Source organism: Anopheles arabiensis, chromosome 2 (genome assembly GCF_016920715.1).
Source record: "Anopheles arabiensis isolate DONGOLA chromosome 2, AaraD3, whole genome shotgun sequence".
Taxonomy (NCBI): Eukaryota; Metazoa; Arthropoda; class Insecta; order Diptera; family Culicidae; genus Anopheles; species Anopheles arabiensis.
The window spans coordinates 49,150,403-49,171,911 of NC_053517.1; the positions used below are offsets into that span (position 1 = coordinate 49,150,403).

At 42.9% G+C, this 21,509-nt stretch overlaps 1 protein-coding gene across 1 annotated transcript in view; it reads left to right on the forward strand.

Annotated features, from left to right (window-relative positions):
• LOC120901539 (collagen alpha chain CG42342-like) overlaps nt 1–18,997 on the forward strand; it is an 84,154-nt gene extending 65,157 nt beyond the window's left edge. The window contains 7 exon segments of the mRNA XM_040309605.1: nt 7,145–7,492; nt 7,569–7,775; nt 7,858–7,920; nt 16,353–16,433; nt 17,576–17,617; nt 17,619–17,777; nt 17,906–18,997. Coding sequence (XP_040165539.1) covers nt 7,145–7,492; nt 7,569–7,775; nt 7,858–7,920; nt 16,353–16,433; nt 17,576–17,617; nt 17,619–17,777; nt 17,906–18,064 — 1,059 coding nt within the window. The 3' untranslated portion in view covers nt 18,065–18,997.
• The last annotated feature ends 2,512 nt before the right edge of the window (nt 18,998–21,509 follow it).

Genomic DNA, 21,509 nt, shown 5'->3' on the forward strand with positions numbered 1-21,509 from the left:
AGAAAGAGAACGAGAAAGTGTACAAACACGTACGATATAACATCTCGCACACAAACTCAGTGGAATTGCCGCTTGGAACGATTTCACACGAGATTGTTGTGCCCCAGTGTGGTGCCGGACCATTCCGCTGACAAATATTGCCTTGTCCGTGGCGGTGGAGAGGTCTGGTAATAAAAATTGTATTTAATTTAATTGGATTCCTTCCGCCATCACCGGCGGACATAAATGGTTTCGGGAGGTGGGTTTTTTTGGGGGTTTGTTTGCTTTTTCGGTTTGTGATTTCTACCTACTGGTAATTTCGGAACGGAGCAGCGATATATATCTTCGATTTTATTTTTCAACACATACAGCGTGTTTTTTTTTCGCTTCCAAGTGAAATGACAACATCGTGTTTTGGTTGGCCCGTGGTGCGTTCGCTCTGCACAAAGCATTGAAACTTATCAGTCCATCTAGCAGCTGATACCTGACACCCTACGCCTTATATCAGTGAATGCTGTTCGCATCGTGTCTGCGCCCATCCACTAATAATGAGAATCCACAAATCACGCTCATTCCATTTCTTCTCAACAGTTGCTTTCATCCGCTCAGGATCCATCCATTTTGAACCACCGTCTGGGTCTGTGTGTGGTTCTGCTTTTCCCATGTTTATTAGAAACCATCAATCGAACGATTTTTCCTCCCCACTTGCTCGTATGGTAACAACATCAAAGGACCTTTCAATCATCACCATCAGCGACAGAGTCTCGTCAGCATGCTTGCCCGGTAGGTCCACTGTCCCTTTTGCTTTCGTGTTCCCGTTCCATCGCGAGCATAAATTACGTCGGACAGCATCGATACATCATTTATGCATCACCATCGGCGCAACCGATTGGTTGTGGGAGCGTTACACGAATCTACCATCCAACCATTGATTCGTAGGGCTCAGTTCTACGGGCTGGGAAACTTTTCCACTGAATTCAACGCGCCCATCATCCGGTGCTTCGTTCGATGGGTTGGAAAAGTTCATGTGTGCGATAAGCTTCGCTCTAAACAAGCTCACTGCCGTACCGTCATCGTGAAATGATCGCATCTAAGATACAGTCGTTACACGAGGAACGACCATACATGACAGTACATCCTTTGCAAACAGTTAGCACACATATATAGGAATTGCAAAGTTCATGTTCAAAGTTAAGGGTTTGCTGATGAAAAATTAATTATATTGATTTTTTTTTGTCTTGTTGTATAACTGTCATGTTTTACTAACTATTAAACACACACACTCACTGAGCCGAAAAGCGAATGTCGCTTTGGGAATGGGTTGTAGATACAAAAATTCCATGAATGTAATCAATGAAATGATGTTGCTTAATTGATACGACCAGAGTTATGGTGAGTAAGGATCTTAAAAAAGGATGTCACAAAAAAACTATTATAGGATCCATCTAAACTCTTCGTGGCGTACTTACTGATTACATTCAGGACTCAACTCACTAACTGTCTCTTATTCAGTAAGTAGATCTCTAATAACAGACCCAGTAGCGGGTTTACAGTCTCGGGGGCCCTAAGCAGTAAGAGTTGTTGAGGCCCTTATGTACATTATTACCGGGGGTACTCGGCATCCGTCTTTGATTATGTAACATTTTAACTTAAATTTTTTGCCACCGGGGGGGTGCTTATGGTTCGTCTAGCGCGGGGCCCCAACGTCCATAACCCACGGGGCCCTCCTTGCTAATACAGTACCATATTCTATCAACTGTTATGGATTATGTGTTGATTGCGGGGCCCCTCATTGACGGGCCCCCCCGCAATTGCTTACTTTGCTTACCGTTAAATACGCCACTGAACAGACCCATTCATACATCAAATGTATCAATGTGTACATTTCGATGTGCGCGTTTTTCTAGTTTGTGCTTTTTGCAAACTGCATTTCATTATTTGTTACATTGAGTCGTATGAGTGAATTCGATATTGAATCAGTTGTTATTTAATGGACGTCCCGGGCATAACTTTAATTAAGCTGAATGTTATATCATGAAACTTAACAACCCGTCCTGAACCACAATTCGAGATTTATTTAAGAACATTGCAATACACTGATTCTTCAAATTGATAAACTTTGTTTTCTAAATACATATTTAGAATGATGTCTTCAATTTCGGTTCTGTAAGCTAATTGCAATAAATGTAGTTGAAGAACAATATTTTTTGAAACTTTAACCACCACGTATGATAACACACTCACTGGAAAAATGTTAAAGAAAAAAATCGTCAGGTAGTAATTATGCCATTGCTGCAACACGTCCGTGAAAACAAACGACGCGCAGAATGCCGAATGACCATTTCGAGCTCGTTTATTTCGACTTTCCCCTTTCATTTCCAGTCAAAACGGCACTAATAGGCAACACGTAAGGACCTTTTTTAACCAACCGTATCCAATGAACCGTAAAGCCACCGATCGACGGTTGACCGATTCAAATCGGAGAACAAAAGCCATTAAAGTCCACTCCGTGTGCATCGGACGGAACTGGGACGGAAATGGGACGCAAATAGAAGCATTCCCAAACGACTGCGAATGCTACGGCCAGGCCACAGCAGCCCGAGCAGGCACGGGTTGGACGGACTGCAGTAGGTTCGGTATTTGGTTGTTTCATTAGTACAAATTTCGCCCGTTCGCCGGACGATTTCGGTTCGCTTGTTTCGGGGCGTGAAACAACGATAAAATTAAACCGTTTTCCTGCAGCGCTTTTAGCTTTCCTGCTGCGAAGTTAACCGACGAGTATCGCAACGGCAGTGTGCAACCCACCCGTATCCGTTCCACTTAGCAATAATATAGGAACGTTTAATCCTTACGGTTGCGGGCGTCCACAATGCAACAATGCGTCTGATGAAGCGCAGCCAAAGTGCATCCACCATGTACAGCCGGAGCGTAGGTGAATGCAATTATGCAGCTCGATAGATTTGCCGTCCAGAATGAATGTCAGAATGGGTTCTGTTGGTTAGGCTTTTAATCGGAAATATGTGTACAGCGTACAGGCGATAGAAAGCCACAGTTTGCTAATGTGGAGAGATGAGGCGAAATGAAGTATGATGCACCATGGTATACATTTCAATCGATTTTTTCTTCTTTTCAAATAGTTATCAATTGTCTATCTACTGTAATAAAATTGATGTTAGAAAACAATTGCATTGTGATTCAGATTTGTGGAACAGCGGAACACTGGAACATCCTTACATTTAAAAAATGAATCTCATTCGATTCGTAATGAAAAAGTCCCAATAATAGTGGTTATTTATGAAATGTAGGACTTCTGTTGCTTAACATAATTAATTCTGCGGTCACAATGCTTTACAAGCCGGCTGGTTACTGAGGTATGCTTTTTTGTATGGTTGCCTTCAATCCCCGCCCACCATAAACGCTTCGTTGGACCAGTATTGGCTTTAATGGTACGGTGAGGCCATTATTGCGATGTGGATTTAATAAAATGCCCGCTTGAGCTATGATGGTAGTGAAACGAAGTGCTACAAACCCGCACCATGCGACCCGATGAATGTCATACAAGATAACGATGCACACAACACATATCCCGCAAATAGCGAGCCAGCGAGAGGCAAATAAATGAATGGAGAGTGAGCGGACAGAGAAAAAAACCCATACATGGTCGGAACAAATCCGCAAAACCACTAACGATTGGTAACCGCACCGGCCATAGCCCTAGTGACAGGCTCACTTTTCGACGCATCACCCCAGTCCGGCAGCGCCGCTTCCATACCTATGCCGGGAACGCAGAACCACCAGTGCACGCACACACACACTTTGGCGCCGAAGGATTTATGTTATCAATAGTGTTTTACCAATTTTCGCTGCGGCGCTTCGATCCATAAGTGAATGGGCTGTTTGGCTTCCACCAAAACGGCAGCATAAATTACGGCTACAATATGGTGGAAACAGTAAACGGGGTGCGATGGGTGGGATGCATTGTGAATCCCGTTCGCGCCAAATGGCACCAAAAAAAGGAAAGGGAGATGATCGTGGCCAAAGGTCCAACCAACGGCAAAGCTGCCGCACGCGCACTGGTCATTCTGGGTGCGCTATCGATAAATTTTCCTGCGGCTATGATTTATTCAATTTTTCCCATTCATCCACATCGACAGGATCGTGGCATAGAGGAACCATTCTGTGAGGTGTATGTGTGTGTGTGTAAACTGTAGCTATGTAGAGTTTTGTGTCGACATTTAACCATTTGTTACGCACTGCTTGTAGCGTAGCGTTCCGGCATAAGAGCATACAGTAAAGCTGACAGGCTGCACGCCACAACCCATCCGCCCTGACACGGCATACGTGTGGGTGAAAGTGTTGATGGTAAGTGGTTTTTACCGATGCTTTAATTTTCACCCATCTGCTCGAAAGCTGCTCCAAACGCCCGATTGCTCATTAGGCGTGAAATCACGTAATGTTGTGAAGCTGTCCCTGAATTGCTCTCCCTTGCCGCACGTGACATGACGCTACCAGCCGGTGGGAGGGTTGGTTGATCGATCGCAGTTCGAAAAATCGTCACTGATATCCTGTATAATTGCAAATGGCTGAGATCTATGTTTGCTCATTCACTCACAACACACGCACTCACATTGCCTTTACGTATCGTGTAATTTGTGGAAAGCATTTTCAGATGAATCGGTCAATCATAATTAAAACGGACTGAAATTGAAACCGTGCGACGGTTCCGCTACGCCCCAAGGGCTACAGCAAGGTGCAACTTTGCCCATATTTCAACACGTTTTCCATGTTCGTTATTTATGTATGTGTGTGTATGTTTTTTTTAAACTTTTGGCATGTCTTATCTGTTAGCACAATGGAACGAATATGTGAGCGGATTCGAAAAAGAACGTTAAAAATAAAATTATTAGCCAGTGATTCCAAAATTCGCATTATTTAAATTTCCTTTTCCATGGAAATACAGTTGGTATTTTTACTTCCAACAATTTCATAACCAAAAAAAATCTATTAAAAATTATTCCATCCTGGAAGTAGTTTACCCTATACAATCACCAAATGGCAAATAAATAAACAACACAGCAACGAACGATGTTACCCGGCGAGATTATTTTATTGCTCGTTAGGTTGTTTTGTACACCTCTGAGTGAGTGTTTAATCTTTATTGCATCGTAGGCGTTATTTTCCACTGTTTTCAGCGCACAACATTCCCGTAGTACCGTGTAGTTTTTGTTCTAATCCCCCAGCTTCACACTAGCATACATCACCTTACACGGCGCTTAAACGCACCTGTTCTAACCCACCCCTGTCCTGAGCAGCACAACAGCACAGCAACTTTCCTCCCCCTCGAATGCCTCTACAGCTCATAGGGATCGCACAAAACATGAGACACACGCGAGACATGAGAGTTTGTTCGTCTTATTGCTCGATGACACGACGACATTGGAGCGAAGCAGGTAAGTGAAGGCGCCATCAGCCGCGGGAACGTCTATTCGTTCTTGCACTGCTGTACACCCGACTACGACACGACACACAATTCAGCATCCCTGCGAGAACACAGCTAGAGAGGGAGAGCGATAAATGTTGATGGTAGCAATTTCACGTCACACCCCAGGAACAAACAGCGCCCTTCGTCGCTTCACTGGACGGACGGGTGAAATGTCCCGGCGTTTGGAATGTTCCCGCTGCTACTGTTTTGTCCCATCCACACACACATAAAAACAACGCGAAAGACACATTCGATTAACGGTTGACAGTTTGTCCCGGAGACGTGGGGTGATGACAAGAAATCACACTCCCCAAACTGTTCGCGATCGTACTGCTGTTGCTGAACTGCAGCTTACGCGCGATACGCGATACACGAATTTGTCAGCGCCAAACGATTGGCGTGGTGCATGTTTTGTTGAAAGTTATTTTCGCCCCAAATGCAATTGCCTTTTTGTATGTGTGCTAGTGTGTGTATGTTTTTTTTAGAGTCGAGAGCTAGGAGAGTTTGACTCATCTTTGAGTCATCTGTAGAGCACCAGTTGTCATCGCATCTCTTACATGTCGGCAGTATTGATTAATTTTCAAAACGACTCTTGGGACATGATATCTTCCTAGTTGACGAATAAAACATCTTTTGCTTATAAGTTTTTTTTATTTGTGACGATAATTTATTGTTCTGGTACCACATAGACAATCATGCTTGCAACTTAATGTTATTTGTTACAACTATTCTTTCCTATTTCCGAGTTAAAGAAACAAGAACGAGATTTTTTTCTTTATTTTTATAGAGACTTTGAGCCAATTGGTCTCATTCGCCTCTTAAGAAAGAGATAAAGGTACAGAATAATCTAATTAAAATTATTAAATTAAACTAGTAAATTATGCAAGTAAATGGCTATATCCCTTAAAATAATATTTATATAAATGTAATACAAAATTTGACAACAATTAGGGACAAACATGACGAAAATGAACATAATCAAACAATACAATACAACAATATAACGGCTTAACAGACAAGTTAACATTAAACAACACCTTGGACGATTGTCGCCCACGTTCACCACTCTTTTCCCCAGCACCAAATAAATGTAGTTAAAACATGCGTATAAATCCTTTAGCACACCTTCTCCTCTCCTACCATCTTCCCTAACCATCGAAATCGCTCCATTCCACCACCGACCGTCCGGATGACAAGCGATTAAATTAATCTTTCTCCTCCTTCCCAAGCTTTATTTATGGTTATTAGTGTTTACCTTAATGTGGAGGTACTAAAAGCCTTTTAGTATATATATACGACATACGCATCTGGTGTGGTTTTTCGGTAGCACAGCTTCTTTGTTCTACCTGCTATGTAGTGCTGTTTGCTTTTGTTTGTCGCGAATGTGGTGACAGGTCGCCAAGATGATCGAGTGCTTGGGTGTAGGTTGCTTTTAACGTTCGCCACAGTAGCGTAGGTAGCTTGGTGGTAGTTTGGCTTTATATTTCTGTAGCTCGTGTGTGATTCTGTGCGTTCGTGTGGTTTTACATTTACTTTTTAGCCGGCACCGACGGTAGCGTTTAGTTTGAACGATTTATAATGTGCGCTCCAAAACGATACGAGCAACAAGTCATTCCGTGTCATTCACCTGTAGTAATGGTCTTTTGTTTTCGTCCACTTTTTCTACCCACTTGCCGCGTAAAGGGACCCGGCAAGGATGACGATTACGACGAAGCGACACTGGCACAGTTCCGTGGCCCTGTAGGTCCACCGGGACCGCCCGGACCACCTGGACGCGATGGAACACCCGGCACCAAGGGTGAAGCAGGTGAAGTGGGAGCTCCGGGATCGCTTGGACCGCGCGGTCTGGACGGAATGCCGGGAGAGCCGGGTATTGAGGGTCCTCCCGGATTGCCGGGCTATCAGGGCCCGCCGGGCGAGAAGGGCGATCCAGGCGATATCGGACCTCCAGGACTTATGGGGCCGCCTGGTCTGCCGGGTCCGCCGGGCTACCCAGGAGTAAAAGGCGACAAAGGAGATCGAGGAGATTCCGTAAGTATTACCGTGTGGAACCACTCTGTCCCGCTCATGCTAGGTGGCTGTTATCGAGCGTTGACCTTTTTCCCAGAAGTTCCGGAAAATGCGACGGCGACAAGATCACGAAGGCATGGCCGACGAACCGTATCGGGATGTTGTGTATGGACCGCCGGGACCACCGGGACCACCGGGTCCGCTCGGACATCCGGGACCACCGGGACCGCGAGGCTACGATGGCAAGAAGGGCGACCGAGGCGAAAAAGGGCAGAAGGGCGAATATGGACCTATGGGATTACCGGTAGGAGTAAATGGACGCGCATAGTTCAAAATTAGCTCACATGTTGAGATGTGCATTTGTTTTGTCTTCTTTTCCCACACAGGGTCCAATGGGAATGCGTGGAGATTCCGGTCCAGTGGGCCCTGTGGGCAAACCAGGACATCCGGTAAGTTTCAGTGAAGATCGAGGAACTCCAGATTCCAATAGCTGCTAAAAGATAACAAAACAATTCGTTCTTTTTTGTAAATGCTTTCTATAAAAGACACCTGTGTGTACTAGTAAAAACTAACAAATGTTTCTTATCTTCCCTTTTTCTGCATCTCCCTTCCCTTCACCACCCTTTCTTTATCATTCTCCCAATTGTGATTCTAACACCAATGTCCATATGTCACCAATCCACGCGATCCTCACATTCCTCCTTTTCATCATCTGTGTATCTCTCTCTGTTTATCTCTTCCTGCAGGTCTGGGAGTATTAATAAGGCTTTCTAATACGCTGACTTACCATAAAACGGAATCGGTTTGAACTCGTTACATTTGAACGCTTGGTTTGAACGCAACTTTGTTATAGTGTTAAAATAATAATGTCCTCGGCCAGTGGTGGTGGTTTAAACATGAACGAACGTACGAATGGCTTCTACAAACACACGCACACACACGAACACACATGCCGACAAACAAGTGTGAAAAGGATCAGAATGGCGGCAGCTATTTTTGTTCAAGCATTCTTGATTTAACTTAAGCTTAATTCCTCTTTAACTTAATTCTAGATCAAAGTTGGCGATAAAGAGAGAAAATCCATCTATTGAAGGATCATATTCCTTATCCTTTAACTCTCCATCTAACGTAGTAATGCTTAACATGTTGATTCTACTACATTTCAATGGTTTCATTCACTCCAATCGATTGATGCAATTAGTGCAAAGATAATTAATTCAATTACGTTCAACAACAAATAAAAACGACACACCACAAAAAAACAGCCATCTTAAGGTGACCGAAATCTAAAAACGAAGCTAATTTCAGCAAGCGAAACATTCATTGCAGTATTTTTTATAGATGTTTACACAAAGGCATTAGCATCGTTTAAGGCACTTCCATTGGGAGTTATCAATGATCCTTCGAACGGGAATTGATGTTTCCCAGCAGTGAAACGTGGATGCATTAAGACTTCCCAGCCTAATAATCCATCCAACCCTTACATAAGATGGATAATGTTGTTGATACTGAAAAATTGGAGTTTAAATTCTAAGTTACATCGTCTGCTCAACTATCCTGTCTATTGTTGTGGTGTGTGCATAAGCTTCTTACCTTACGGTTTAGCATTTACTTTACCTTAAAGATCGTTCTCATGTTCCTCTCATTCGTTCTATCCGTGTGTATTGCTTGTGTCAGTTAAAAGTGTCAAATATTGCCTTTCAAACATCTACACGTTCACAATGATAGGATTCCAACGATGAAGCAGCGCAGATAAGTCTTAATCTCTTCGATTCCGATCCAACACTTTCCCCCTTTTTGCGCTCATCGTGCATAAACGTTGGAACACACACAAACATACACACGTACACAAACCAGAACTTAAACCATACATATCTCCCATTGAAGTTAAGCGGACTGGAAGCGAAAGATGAAAAAAATCATACAAAAGGAAAACCTTAACACTATGCGATACATGCAACATAGCTAACTAGTCTGTCGTTTATACTCTCTCACACTGACATACACCTACACACACCTAACCTTTTACTAATGTTCTAAAAATCTAAGCGAACTGCAACTGAACTACACTAGCAATGGCATGGCAATGAGCTCCATCACATTCTCCGTCTCAAGAAAGCCCTCCCTCTTTACTCCCCAATTTCGTGCGCACCAAATACTCCATCCATCTTTGAAACGAACGTGTTAGGCACACTGCTCTGCCCATAATAAGTGTTCATCCACTCTTTGACTGGGAACGCTACAATGCAGACGTTGTTGAATATAGCATTTACAAAAGACGTACCGAATGTAGATCTTCGATACAAACGAGCGAGTCACGTGCGTTGTGTGTTTTTATGTTTATACTCATCAATAAGATGAACTATTGCGCGTGGAGAGTTGTTCGAGATAGAGTCATGAGCACAGGAATAGACATGCGGTCAAGTGTGTGAGAAAATAAAATGGTAGAAATTCATTAGATAGGATCAAATTGTAGTACCGACTCCAGTGAGCGACTTCAACACGGGCAAGACCTCTCTAGCTCGGCCAAAACTCATCCAGCACAATCAAGCTCACCATGTCAAATCGGCGCGGCTTTCCCCAAACGACGTCAACGTAAACGGAACGTCATCGTATCTGTTCTTACCTTCTACTCTCATTTGTTGCTGTTGCTCGCAATACGTCAATCAATCTGCGAAACGCAAGCTCCTAACAAAGTGACATCTTTTCCCCATTTTTAAAGCTCTACGGCGAGAGCTGTCAAAAATCCTCCGGCATAGCAGAGCAGATCAAGTAGAATGGCTGGGTCATGCTACGCTTTAACCTTTTTGCCTAAGGTTGGTGAACCGTTCGTTTTTACTTCCCACTCGCTTGCACACACTGACACGCTGAAAAGGGAGGGTGACGTTGTTACAGCAGTCATCAATGAACCGACACACGATTTCGTTATCGATTGGCGTTTGATTTTCATCTGCCGGTGGAGTCTCGTGAGATCATTTGCTACACCTGCGACACGGTTCGGTGATAGTGTCCGTATCCGAGCTGCTCCTTCGAAGTGATTTCCCCAGTCGAAACGGCACACATGTGGTGGATGTGTTATTATCACTGTCTCTCCCTGCCATCTTTGGATGTTGGAATGGGTTTCAATACGAATCGGTTCGAGTCGGGTACTAACCATCCTTCAAATCACTTTCGCTAGGGATGTGCTGGGGTTCGTACCAAGTGATGATGCTTATTTTCTTGGTTTTCTTTCCGCATTTTTGTGGAACATAAAAAAAAGCAAAGATCCAAGATTTCAACCTATTGGACCTTGGTGGCTCCATCGCTCCGCAGCAAGGCTAGCTGATTAAACTTTAAAGAGCTTCCTCAACGTCCTGTAGCTACTGCTGCCTGCTGCTGGTAGGGTCCAACCGGAAGAAGCTGCCTTTCCCGAAGATACGATGCAGTCAGCTAAAGTTTCTTATTGGAAAATCGGTCCCACATACATAATGTGATTGTGTATGTGTGTATATGTGCGGTCCTTAACGACAAACAAAAACGGTACACCAGAAGCGGCCATCCTGTTTGCGCTCAGGACCGCCATCGACTGCCAAAGCTTTCCTCATTTTGAGCCAGATTTCATTGAATTTTCCACCAACTGCACCACCTTATCTCGCCGGTTCTGCTTGCCCTTCGATTTTCCCTTTACTACGGACCATGATTTCGGATTTTAGACCGATCGGATCGGATCGGTAGCCAGCGAACTGGATGCGATGTTCAACTTCGCCGAACTGCTCTACATCCGGGAAAGCACGGGGAAACAACGAGCACGCGGAGCGCACTGCACCGTAAAAGGAAGCTCTTTCGGAAGCGGAAGCATCTTGTTGAAAACTAATAAATATTTGAAGCAACGTTTTGCTCAGGTTACGGTGTCCGCTCCGAACGTGGCGCGGTATGTTTGAAGTTTTCGTCGGCGAGGCACGGGAACGATGGAGCGATGCTTTAATATTTAACAACTGCAGCTCAGCGCTTCGTTCGTAGCGGAATTCGGTCACTAGCTGGCTGGACCGGCGGACAGCGAGCTAATCAATATAGATGTGTGTTTGAGCTTAGCGATATGATGTGGAAAATGTCTAATGACACACGATGTGCAGAAGAAGCGCGAAGCGCACGAGTAATGTATAAAAAAAGCAATGCATTTTCACTTTTTATTCGTTTTTTATTCGCCTCTCATGTACAAATTCTACGTCAACGACATTTCTTCCAGATGTACAATATATGGCAAAAACATACGTTTTTCTCATGCTTTGGTTCACGATGTTTTGGTGTGATAGTAATATCGCCGTGACCAGAGTTTTCCAAACAAGCATTTCTTCGATAAAAAATCCACCCCGGGAACGGATCACATCTTGTAAATGGAGCATGGCGCATGGAGCTACTTTTTATACAGTTTTCCCTCATCAAAACCCGCTCCTCAGCCAATTTATCGGTTTCGATACTTTTGCAGGATCAGGAGGGCAAATATCAAAAATTGGAACGCAGGTCCGGTGGCAGGGCGTGTGATGCAACCCCTCAAACTCAATCATCCTCCCCAACGTCCCCCGTTCGGTACGTTTCGGTTGAAAAGTTGGCAAACATATGTTGGCAATAATTGGCTTCCCGATCCCGGTCAGTCGTAAATAATTGGCTTCCCCGGGAAAGGGAACACCCATTCCCATTCTAAGCCTGATCACATGGCGTAATGGCGGGTCGGGCGCTTGTTGTGCCTGCCAACGAGCCTACCAGCCCGGATTGTACGCCATCTTTATGGCATCCATAGCCGGGGCGCGAGATTGTGCTGGAGAGTTTTTCGAATTTGGCAATGCGCGAACAAACGCAATAGAAAGGATAAACATAGAAAAAAATAGCACACACAAAAAGTAAACAACATGAAATAGTGGAAAACCATGGCCTGGAAAACCAATTGACTCCGGACAGCTTTTGACCGTTGCAACAAACTCACAAACCCATTGAGTACCGATGGGTCAGTGTGAAGACAAGCGTACGTCATTGTGGAATTGTATAAAATAGTAATTAAGCTACGAGATGGAAGGTATGGTGCAGCGGAGCTTTAGGTTTTGTGTGCTGACGGCTGATAACACCGATCGATGCAATGCAAAAGTACACAACATTGTTCTGAGCTGCTTCCAGCTGCACACTACCTACATTCCCTACATTTACCGCACAGTGAGGTAAATGTGTATTGTAAAACAACATCCCCAAACTCCGCCCGAAAACACGCAGTTGTTTTGACACAAATAGATAAAAATGAAGAGAAATAAAATAACAGACAGAGAGGAAAAAGTCAGAATAACCGAAAGAACAAATGGAAATAATTTTTATAGTATACAAATCGATGTACATAGCCTTGAATAGTAAGGTAACTCACAAGTAGTAACGACAATGCAATAATTGGGAGTTATTACATGCAGATGAAGTAAGGATAAATGTGTAACCGTGTGTAGAACAGAAAAGTGAGGGAATAAAACACATACACCACACACACACGTATAACAAGTCCAAACCGATGCCAAACAGAGTTGAAAAGAGGGAAGAGAAAACAACATAAAAGAACGATGGAGCAAAATATGTGGAGAAAATGATTATACATTAAGCGAATTAACAAAACAATAAATAAACAGTGAATAACAGACATGGCGAACGAGAAGCTCTAACATCCGGCCGTTGCATGATGAAAATGGGGTTGAGTCTTTTTTGGTTTATTTTTGTGTGTATCTGAAGGGAATAATTATGCTAGATCGAAAGCATGCTTGTGATGAACCAATTATTTCTATTACACATAATAATGTGAAATTGTATTGGGTGATATGATTGGAATGCAAATTATGTGCATTTGATTCTGCATTACATGAACAAAAGCTTTAAACTTTTACCCTACAATTAAATCCTTAATCAGACACCTCAAGCGGCACACTCTATCCTATACCCTTTCTCTATAATTCATCGTCCTTCCATTCAACAAAACATTACAACATTCGCTCTCATCACCGCATTTTGCAACTGGAAACCACTTCCGGCAGAATATAAATATTTAAACAATATGGGAAGCGCATCTGCACCCCGCACGCACCCCTTTGTTCTAAGCGACATTGTGTGCACCTAGAAAGCAGGTGCAAGCGTACCGTTCGTTCTCAAACACTCTCAGTCCTCGAAGTAGATCAACACCAGAAAAACCTCCAAGCGTAACGAACCGTTTGCTATACCCATACCAGTGTCGTCCTTCTCTGTCATGGAAATCGTAGTCTATCGTCTCATAAACGATTCCTTCCACTGCTTGTGGTTTCCTTCAGTGCTTTACTCTTGCAACAATCGGCACCCTCTCACACACCAGCAATCACTTGAAAGAGATCAATTGAAAATCAAATTAAATTTACCTTCTCATCCCTTTTGTGCAGCACCCTGCTTCCTATGTCATCTTGAAACGAGCTGTGGTTCGTCTCTCTGTTTTCTCTTTTGCCTTTCCCCATACCTTAGGCTAAAGTGTTCCTGCTTAATGTGGTTGCCTTGTGTACACTCACTTAAAAGGGCACCTGACTACGGAACGGAACGCAACATTGCAATCAAACGTAGTTGTTATATCGTGCCAACGATTCTTACTGTGCGACATTTACATCAGAATTGATGTCTAAACGAAAAGATTTTCATGATGTCGATTTTATGGAAAGGAGTCATTTTCTGTGAATACATTTCAATGAAATATGCAACAAATATGTATAGGGCTTTTATGCAAAAGAACTCGAAGTTTTCGTTACCCAATCTATGTATTGTGCAATGTTTTCCACAAATAAGCAAATGCTACATTCTAATCAATCATGGCCGGTGTATGTGTGACGTTTCGACAGATTGGAATTGAATTTCAGCTCACTTTTTTGAGAAATTTCGTCCATCCGACGGCGGTAGAGCTTTGCTACTTCTAAGTGCAGCCTGCTCCTTTTTGCCAAATGACGCATAAAATCCGATTCTTCTGAGAAGCTCGCGTTAGCCTACCTTTTTTCTCCGAGCCGTATAACATCTCCCACTCGTGAACCATTCCATACATTCGCTTCGAGTGGCTTCCAGGAAGTGCATGAACCCGGTCAAAATAGGTACAAAATTTCCATCTCATGATCTTTTATTGAATCTATTCGAAAAACTCATCACAAAAAAGTAACCCATCCACCGAACCACACAACCCATCGAGCGGTGTACCGAAATTGGCTTTAAATACGTTTAAAGATCAGCTTCCCTACGATCGCAAAATTGCCCGACCGCACTAGCATTATGCCTAACGCTCAATCGTCCTTTTAAACGGTGGAAAATAATACAATTGTGTACATACTGTAGAGTGTAATGGAAAAACGCAACCACTCGTTCACGTACAGCATCGTTCCACATCTCCCCTTCCCTCTTTCACTTTCTTCCTCTCTCCATTGTCAGGACACACTCCAAGGGGAACAGAAACGATTTCCACCCGATTGGTACCACTCCGGAGTACGTGGTGTCTGGTGCGGTGCCCGGAAAAGCGCGTTTAATTAGAATCGCACGCGAACGGACCTGTAGCATCCGTACAGACACACTCACCCCCGTACACACAGAGAGGCCCGATCCTAGCGCCGGTCATAGGGCTTTCCACTATGCATTTCGGAAACACACAGACAACTATGGAACTTCATTCCACTAATTTCCCTCTCGCCCGCATCGTATCGCTCCATCCCGAAAGTTCGCTTTTTGCTAACTCATTTAATTGAAATTATATAATTAATGAAATGAAATGGAATTTTAAAGCACACGGCCACCGCCAACCGCTCCTACAATCACCCTGCAGCGTGCTACAAAAACTGTTGCCAAATGCTAAAACTGGCTTCTCCCACAACATCATGCCGCTGTCCTCCCGGATGCCTCCACCCTTAAAACGGTGCGCTTCCGCTCGAGAGAGCATCGTTCGATTTTAGGCTTTCGGAATTGGTCCCGGGGTGGTTTGCGTCGCGTTCGCGTGCTTGGCGAATAAATACATTCTTTCCATCGGCTTGCCCCAGCCTTCCTGTAATAGTAAAGTTGGCGTTCGGAAAATCGGTTGCCGCTTGGGTTGAAGCTTTTTGTTTAATCAACCGAACGAAAGGCAAAGTCCAGTCAGAATAGCCTCTCCGTTTTGCTGGAATAGCCTTTTGCAGGGTGTGAATCTGTCTCGAGTTTACCTTCCTCTGGCGGAGAGGGGACAAAAAATCGCCAGCGGAAATGCGGTGTAATTAAAAGCGTAAACTTTTCTTCGTTCACTTTTGCACCCATCTCACCCTTCCCAGAGAACTTGAGTCTGCCTTTCGTTCCTGGTTCATGTTGATTGAATGAATCTTTAGCTATTGGTTCGATTTTTCTCATCGCTCATCCATACAAGTTCCTCCCGGCCATAGTGTGGTGTGCAATGGATTGGAAGTTTGCTGCATGAAGTGTTGCAAGAATGAGAAAAGTTTATTTTTTAATGAAGCCGTGTGTATGTTTTCATCTAAGGGAGAAAGAAACGAATCCATCCTTCATCCATCCAACTTCTTCGCTAAGCATTTCGTTCGATATTTACTGTCATCTCATCACATACACATTTAGACAGGACGTATTGTACTTTCTCGACACACTTATGACACTGGTGGCGGTTTACCAGGACTCGTACTACCATTCAGACAAAACGCATCGCGACAGGACACTGACAAAAGCACTGAAATGTGCTGAAAGCTTCCGCAATGGTTGCAGGAGTGTAGTGGAATAGTGTGTGATAAGCAAGCTCACTAACTTACCGGTCATATTGACAGCTGCAAAACTCGTTTAATAGCCCTTCGTTCTGTTTGTGAATCTCTTATTTTTTTCTTCCATGTTCCACCCTCACAACATCTAGGGACCGCCGGGACTGGACGGGATGAAGGGCGCCCAGGGCGAAACCGGCAACAAGGGCGAACGGGGCGATCCAGGACTGCCCGTAAATATGCTTCACTGTCTCAATGACGTTTGCGAACGGATGGGAGCATCGTCCACCGGATCCGATCATTACACGTTGCCATAAACTCCTGCCTTGCCGCCATACAGCAGCATCTTGCATCTTTCTTTCCTACTCATGGTTGCCTGTTTCGGCCTGTTTTCTTTCCTACCTTTGCTGAGGTGACAAGTGCACTGTGGGGCCTCGCAAACATAATCTTTCCGCATGCTGGGTACAAGTGCAAGGAACAGCTCGCAGAAGTAATTTAAATTAAATAAATCCCCTTCCGCTCACATTCGTCGCCATTTGTATCATCGTCGTTGTGCCATTGGGAAGAATAATTATACATTCAACATGTACATGTGCCACACACATTCAAACAGCAGTGTTTGTCGAATAATGCGCGAAAGTCTCCGATGTTTGGGAGAATTATTCAGTTGATTTTCACACGCTAGGGCGCCTCCTTCGAACCCCCGTGCATGTAACTAACTTAAATCAGAGGCCTCTTGCCCGAATCATTGAAACCACCCGCCAGAGCCATCTTTACAATCTTTTCTCTGCCCTTGTGTACTCGTTCCCTCCCTACGCACAAGGGATTATACACTCATTATAAAAGTTTTGTAAATAAACACACATACAACAAGTGAAATAAAAAAGAGCAGTAACAAGGACATGTAGTACACACGTCTCATCTCATCACAGCAGCATCTCGAGTACGTCGAATGTGCCCCCGTATCGTATTCTGTTTGGTACGTCTGTCTGGTTGTCTGTCTTGTGAAAGAAGGAATGAAGACGTTTAGCATTCTTTACGATTTTTCTCCATCCACGCTCAATGAATGCTCATCAAAATCCCTCTCCAGGACATCGTCTCTACTGTTTCATACTTTACTCAAGCATTTGATTCGATCGTCTAGCAAAGAATGAAAAGCAAGCGAAGCTTTCAAGCAACTGATTCCTTTCCTACAATCATCATAACTGGTTAATGGAATGAAACGAAACAACTTCATCTGAGTTATGCGGGCGTAGATTTCCACACTAAAGCACGTCCTTTCCACATCGGTGGACACATCTCCAACGCAAACGGCAAAGCCAAAATGGCGATACCACTCCGACGCGTTCTTTCATATGCACACACACATATGCAGGGAACGGATGGCATCCCGGGCCAGGAGGGACCGCGAGGTGAGAAAGGGCGGCAAGGGTGATCCGGGCCCGATCGGCAAGCGGGGACGGAAGGGCGATCGTGGTGACAAGGGTGACCAGGGCGTACCCGGACTGGACGCACCGTGCCCGCTGGGGATGGATGGACTGCCCCTGCCCGGATGTGGTTGGCGTGCGCCGAAAGTGGTAAGTAGTGTGCGAACTTTGGGCCACCACGCACGCAAATGAGTTTTGACCTTTTTGCCCAGCGCGGGAAAACAATGTCAATCTGCTTCTTTATCTTTTTTTATTTTCAACCAAATCCCCGTCCACAGTATCAGGAACCGATCGTGCCGTCACCACCCCACAAGGACTATCTGCCCGATGTGACCGGAACCGAGAACGAAAGTGAATACGTCGAGGAGGAGGACGACGGGGCACCCGAAACCGAGGACTACGAAGAGGAGTACGTGGAGAACGAAAATGGAAACTGATTCCAACCCCCGTTGGCGGTTCAGGGCGGTACAGGGATACGTTTGGTCGTAGACTTGGGTGGAACGGGAAATGTTAAATTTTACCAACAAACAATTAACATTCCACTGGCTGATGTCCTTTTTTTTTTTGTTGCGCGATTGCGGTCATCTTGCTGTGTGTAGTTTTTACATGACCATCCCTTCTTTTCCATATTACCGCATTTGTGAATGGAAACGAGTTTGCCCTTTTGTTTTTGTCCGCTCACGTTGATGCTGATGTGTTTCCACTTTAATGCTATTATTTGCGTTGCGTTGATTAATTTATTTCGATTGCTGGCGTGAGCCCATTTTTTCATCTTGCTTTTGCCATTTCCGATGGGCCAATGTATGTAAATGAAACTGCCAAAAACGGAAAAGGGGAAATGGAAGCCTCCCGTACCTTCGTCAACGCGCGTGCCGCCATTCGTGGAAATGCGCACGAGCGAAATGATAGATGTAAATTAATTTAAGCTACACAATCCGTATCAGATTTTTATTTTCGCAGCATAATTTATGTGAACACACACGGGAACACACATACACACACACACATTCAGTTTACAATTTATGAGCAATGCTGTTCTTGGTGGTGTCGGTCCGTGATTGCTCGCGCCTATGATTCATTTGCGTTCGTGTGCTACATTATGTACAAAACGTGGTCCACGTGGCTGACATTCGCCATTCAGAGTGATAAGCGGAGGTAGATACAGACGCAATGAGCTCGGTATTATCGTACAAGTTTGATTAAAGTTTAAGCCGTAGTCAGTGCAACAATCTCGTGCGCCGATTCTCTTTTGAGACTTGGCAATTTATGATAAGAAGGCGAGGGATGAGAAAATCAGACATTATTATGATAGTGTAATGTAATTATGAGAAAAATCATGTAAAAATAAAAACAATCAGATTATACTATAACTTGCCATGTTTCTCTGGATGTGTATTTAAATGTGTCATTAGGCTATTTTAATAGATTTATAATGTGAACAACGATGAGCTCGTAGCAATCATAGCTCACGTAAACCTTTTTTGTAGACAAAAACACGTTCTTGCCAACAAAGACAAATATTCTTTGCAAATTGTTCACACTTGTTTCAATGAATCGCAATATCGACTGAAAATATAAATTTGATACCTGCCCATGCTAATTCAAAAATTAAAAAAAAAATAATTAAATACATTAGATACTATTGATGCGCCCACGACTCTGAGTGGTTTCAAAGCAACGTTACTCCGGCCCTAATTCCGATCAATCGTACCCAAGGTTTTATTAGGAACTAACGTCGGATCTGCTTGCTGACTAGTAACTTCGGACGTCTCCGAACTGTCCCGAGCTAAAGGTGTAATTTGTGATTCATTAAAATTCGACGTACCACGTGTGGTCATCTTGCAGCGAAACCAGGTTACATAAATTTCATTACATTACACACATGATTTAGTTTCGTTTCAGTAATCGTTTTTGTCACGATTACTCTTAAGTTAAAATACTTAACACGTAGAAGGTCGCACGGCGCGAATACTATTTAACAACGCGATGCGTGACATGTTAGGTTGATGACGATCACAAATGACATTAAAATCACGGCACATACGAACAAACGGATCTGAGGAGCCCACCTACAGTAAAGACATTTGGTATAGCCCAGCGATCGTCCAAGTGCGGCTCTTTGATGTCGAGATGACGGTTCTTAACAATTCATATATTTCATAGAACTTTCACGCATTTTTGTTCTTGGTTCAACAATTTGGCTCTTCGCGTGAAACTGTACGAGCATTATTGTAGAATTTAGCTCATTCGGTCATAAAGTTTGCCGACCGCTGGTGTAGCCTCAACTGCCACAGTTGAAATGATCATTTCAAGCCCATGAAATATTTCAGTTGCGCCTAATCCGTATGCAATGTTTTAACAGCATTCTGCACCATGGAATCAACGGTAAAGAACTAGAAAAAAAACTTTATTATATTTAGATAGAATTGAAATTAACATTCTTTCTCAATAATTTTTACTGTAAGAAAATGTTTAAAATAAGAATAAACAATTTTACGAAATTTGTAGAATCCGATCCGTAAAATTCCATTCAATCAAAATTATATTCATTTGCTACATTCAATTGAATTTCGAATCTTCTTTCACATATTTACAATGTTATAAAAATTATTAAATTATTATTTTTGGATTGTTAGTTTTTGTTTATTAATTCCATAAATTGTATTTAGTCGCGATTATAAACATGTATCAAATACTTCGGAATAATGACATATTGCATACCTTCAGGCGCTCAATCAAACCAAACGAGAGTGAGCCATGAGTAATGAGGATCAGAGGCTTTTGTTTAATTGTATCTAGGGTGTATGATTCAGTAATATTGTTAGGCTGACCAGACCTGAGTAGACAAAAAACCGGACACAGTAAAACAGAAACATCAGATTTTCCAAAACAAAAAAGAATTTTGCTAACATTTTTCTATTCTTTTAAAACAGTACAATGTTACTTAGACGTTGAATGTATCTAGATTAATTAAAAATTTCATGCAGTAAAAAGTGATTCTTTAAAGTAGGCAATACATATTCTACGATGTTAATGGAATAACAGTACTTTAGTGACATGTTTTTCTTTTCCTTAGACACAAGCACCCAACGATCTTTAGCTGAAGTTAATTCTTCATTTCGATAAATACGGAACGTCTGATAAGCCTAGCTCATAATGTGCAGCGAATATTTACCATCACAACAAGTGACTCAATATATCTGCAGTTTTCCACATATATGCACAAATGAAACGTATTTTTTATACGTTGTTCAATTGTACTTGTTCTGCATCGATTTCCATTTTGAAAGGCTAGTGAAATATCGACCATGAATTTTGGGTCCGTGAGTTTTGCGATTACGACAGGATTTTGCAACCACGGATTTTGCGACCATGGATTTGTGATCAGGAATTTGCCACCAATCATTTTGCGTCTAGGAGTAAACAAGACTAATTAGAATTTTTCTTATTTACTATGGGATATTAACTTTTGGTAAAACAAAACGAGCAAATTGTTAAATACGAACGTCTCATCAGCTTATTATCAAACGTGGATGATAGATTGTCTATTTTTTTACGTCAAATTTTATTCAGACACCATGTTTTTGATCTTTATTTATATTTAGCCTAATTTTATCGACACTCATACAGTATAGTTGGCACAGTAAAGGCAATAATTCGAATCTCATTAATATTCTGCTCTGATAAATTATACGCAATGTGCGTAGATCGAAAATATAAAGTCTATTAAGTAAAAAGATAAGGTTCATAAGCTACAACTGCATTCCTTCTCTAAAATATAACCTTCCAGCACTCTACTCCGTCAAACATCTGCATGCATGCACAAACGTGAAATGCTAGTAACACAAACATGACCTGTAATTTATGTAACCTTCCATCTGG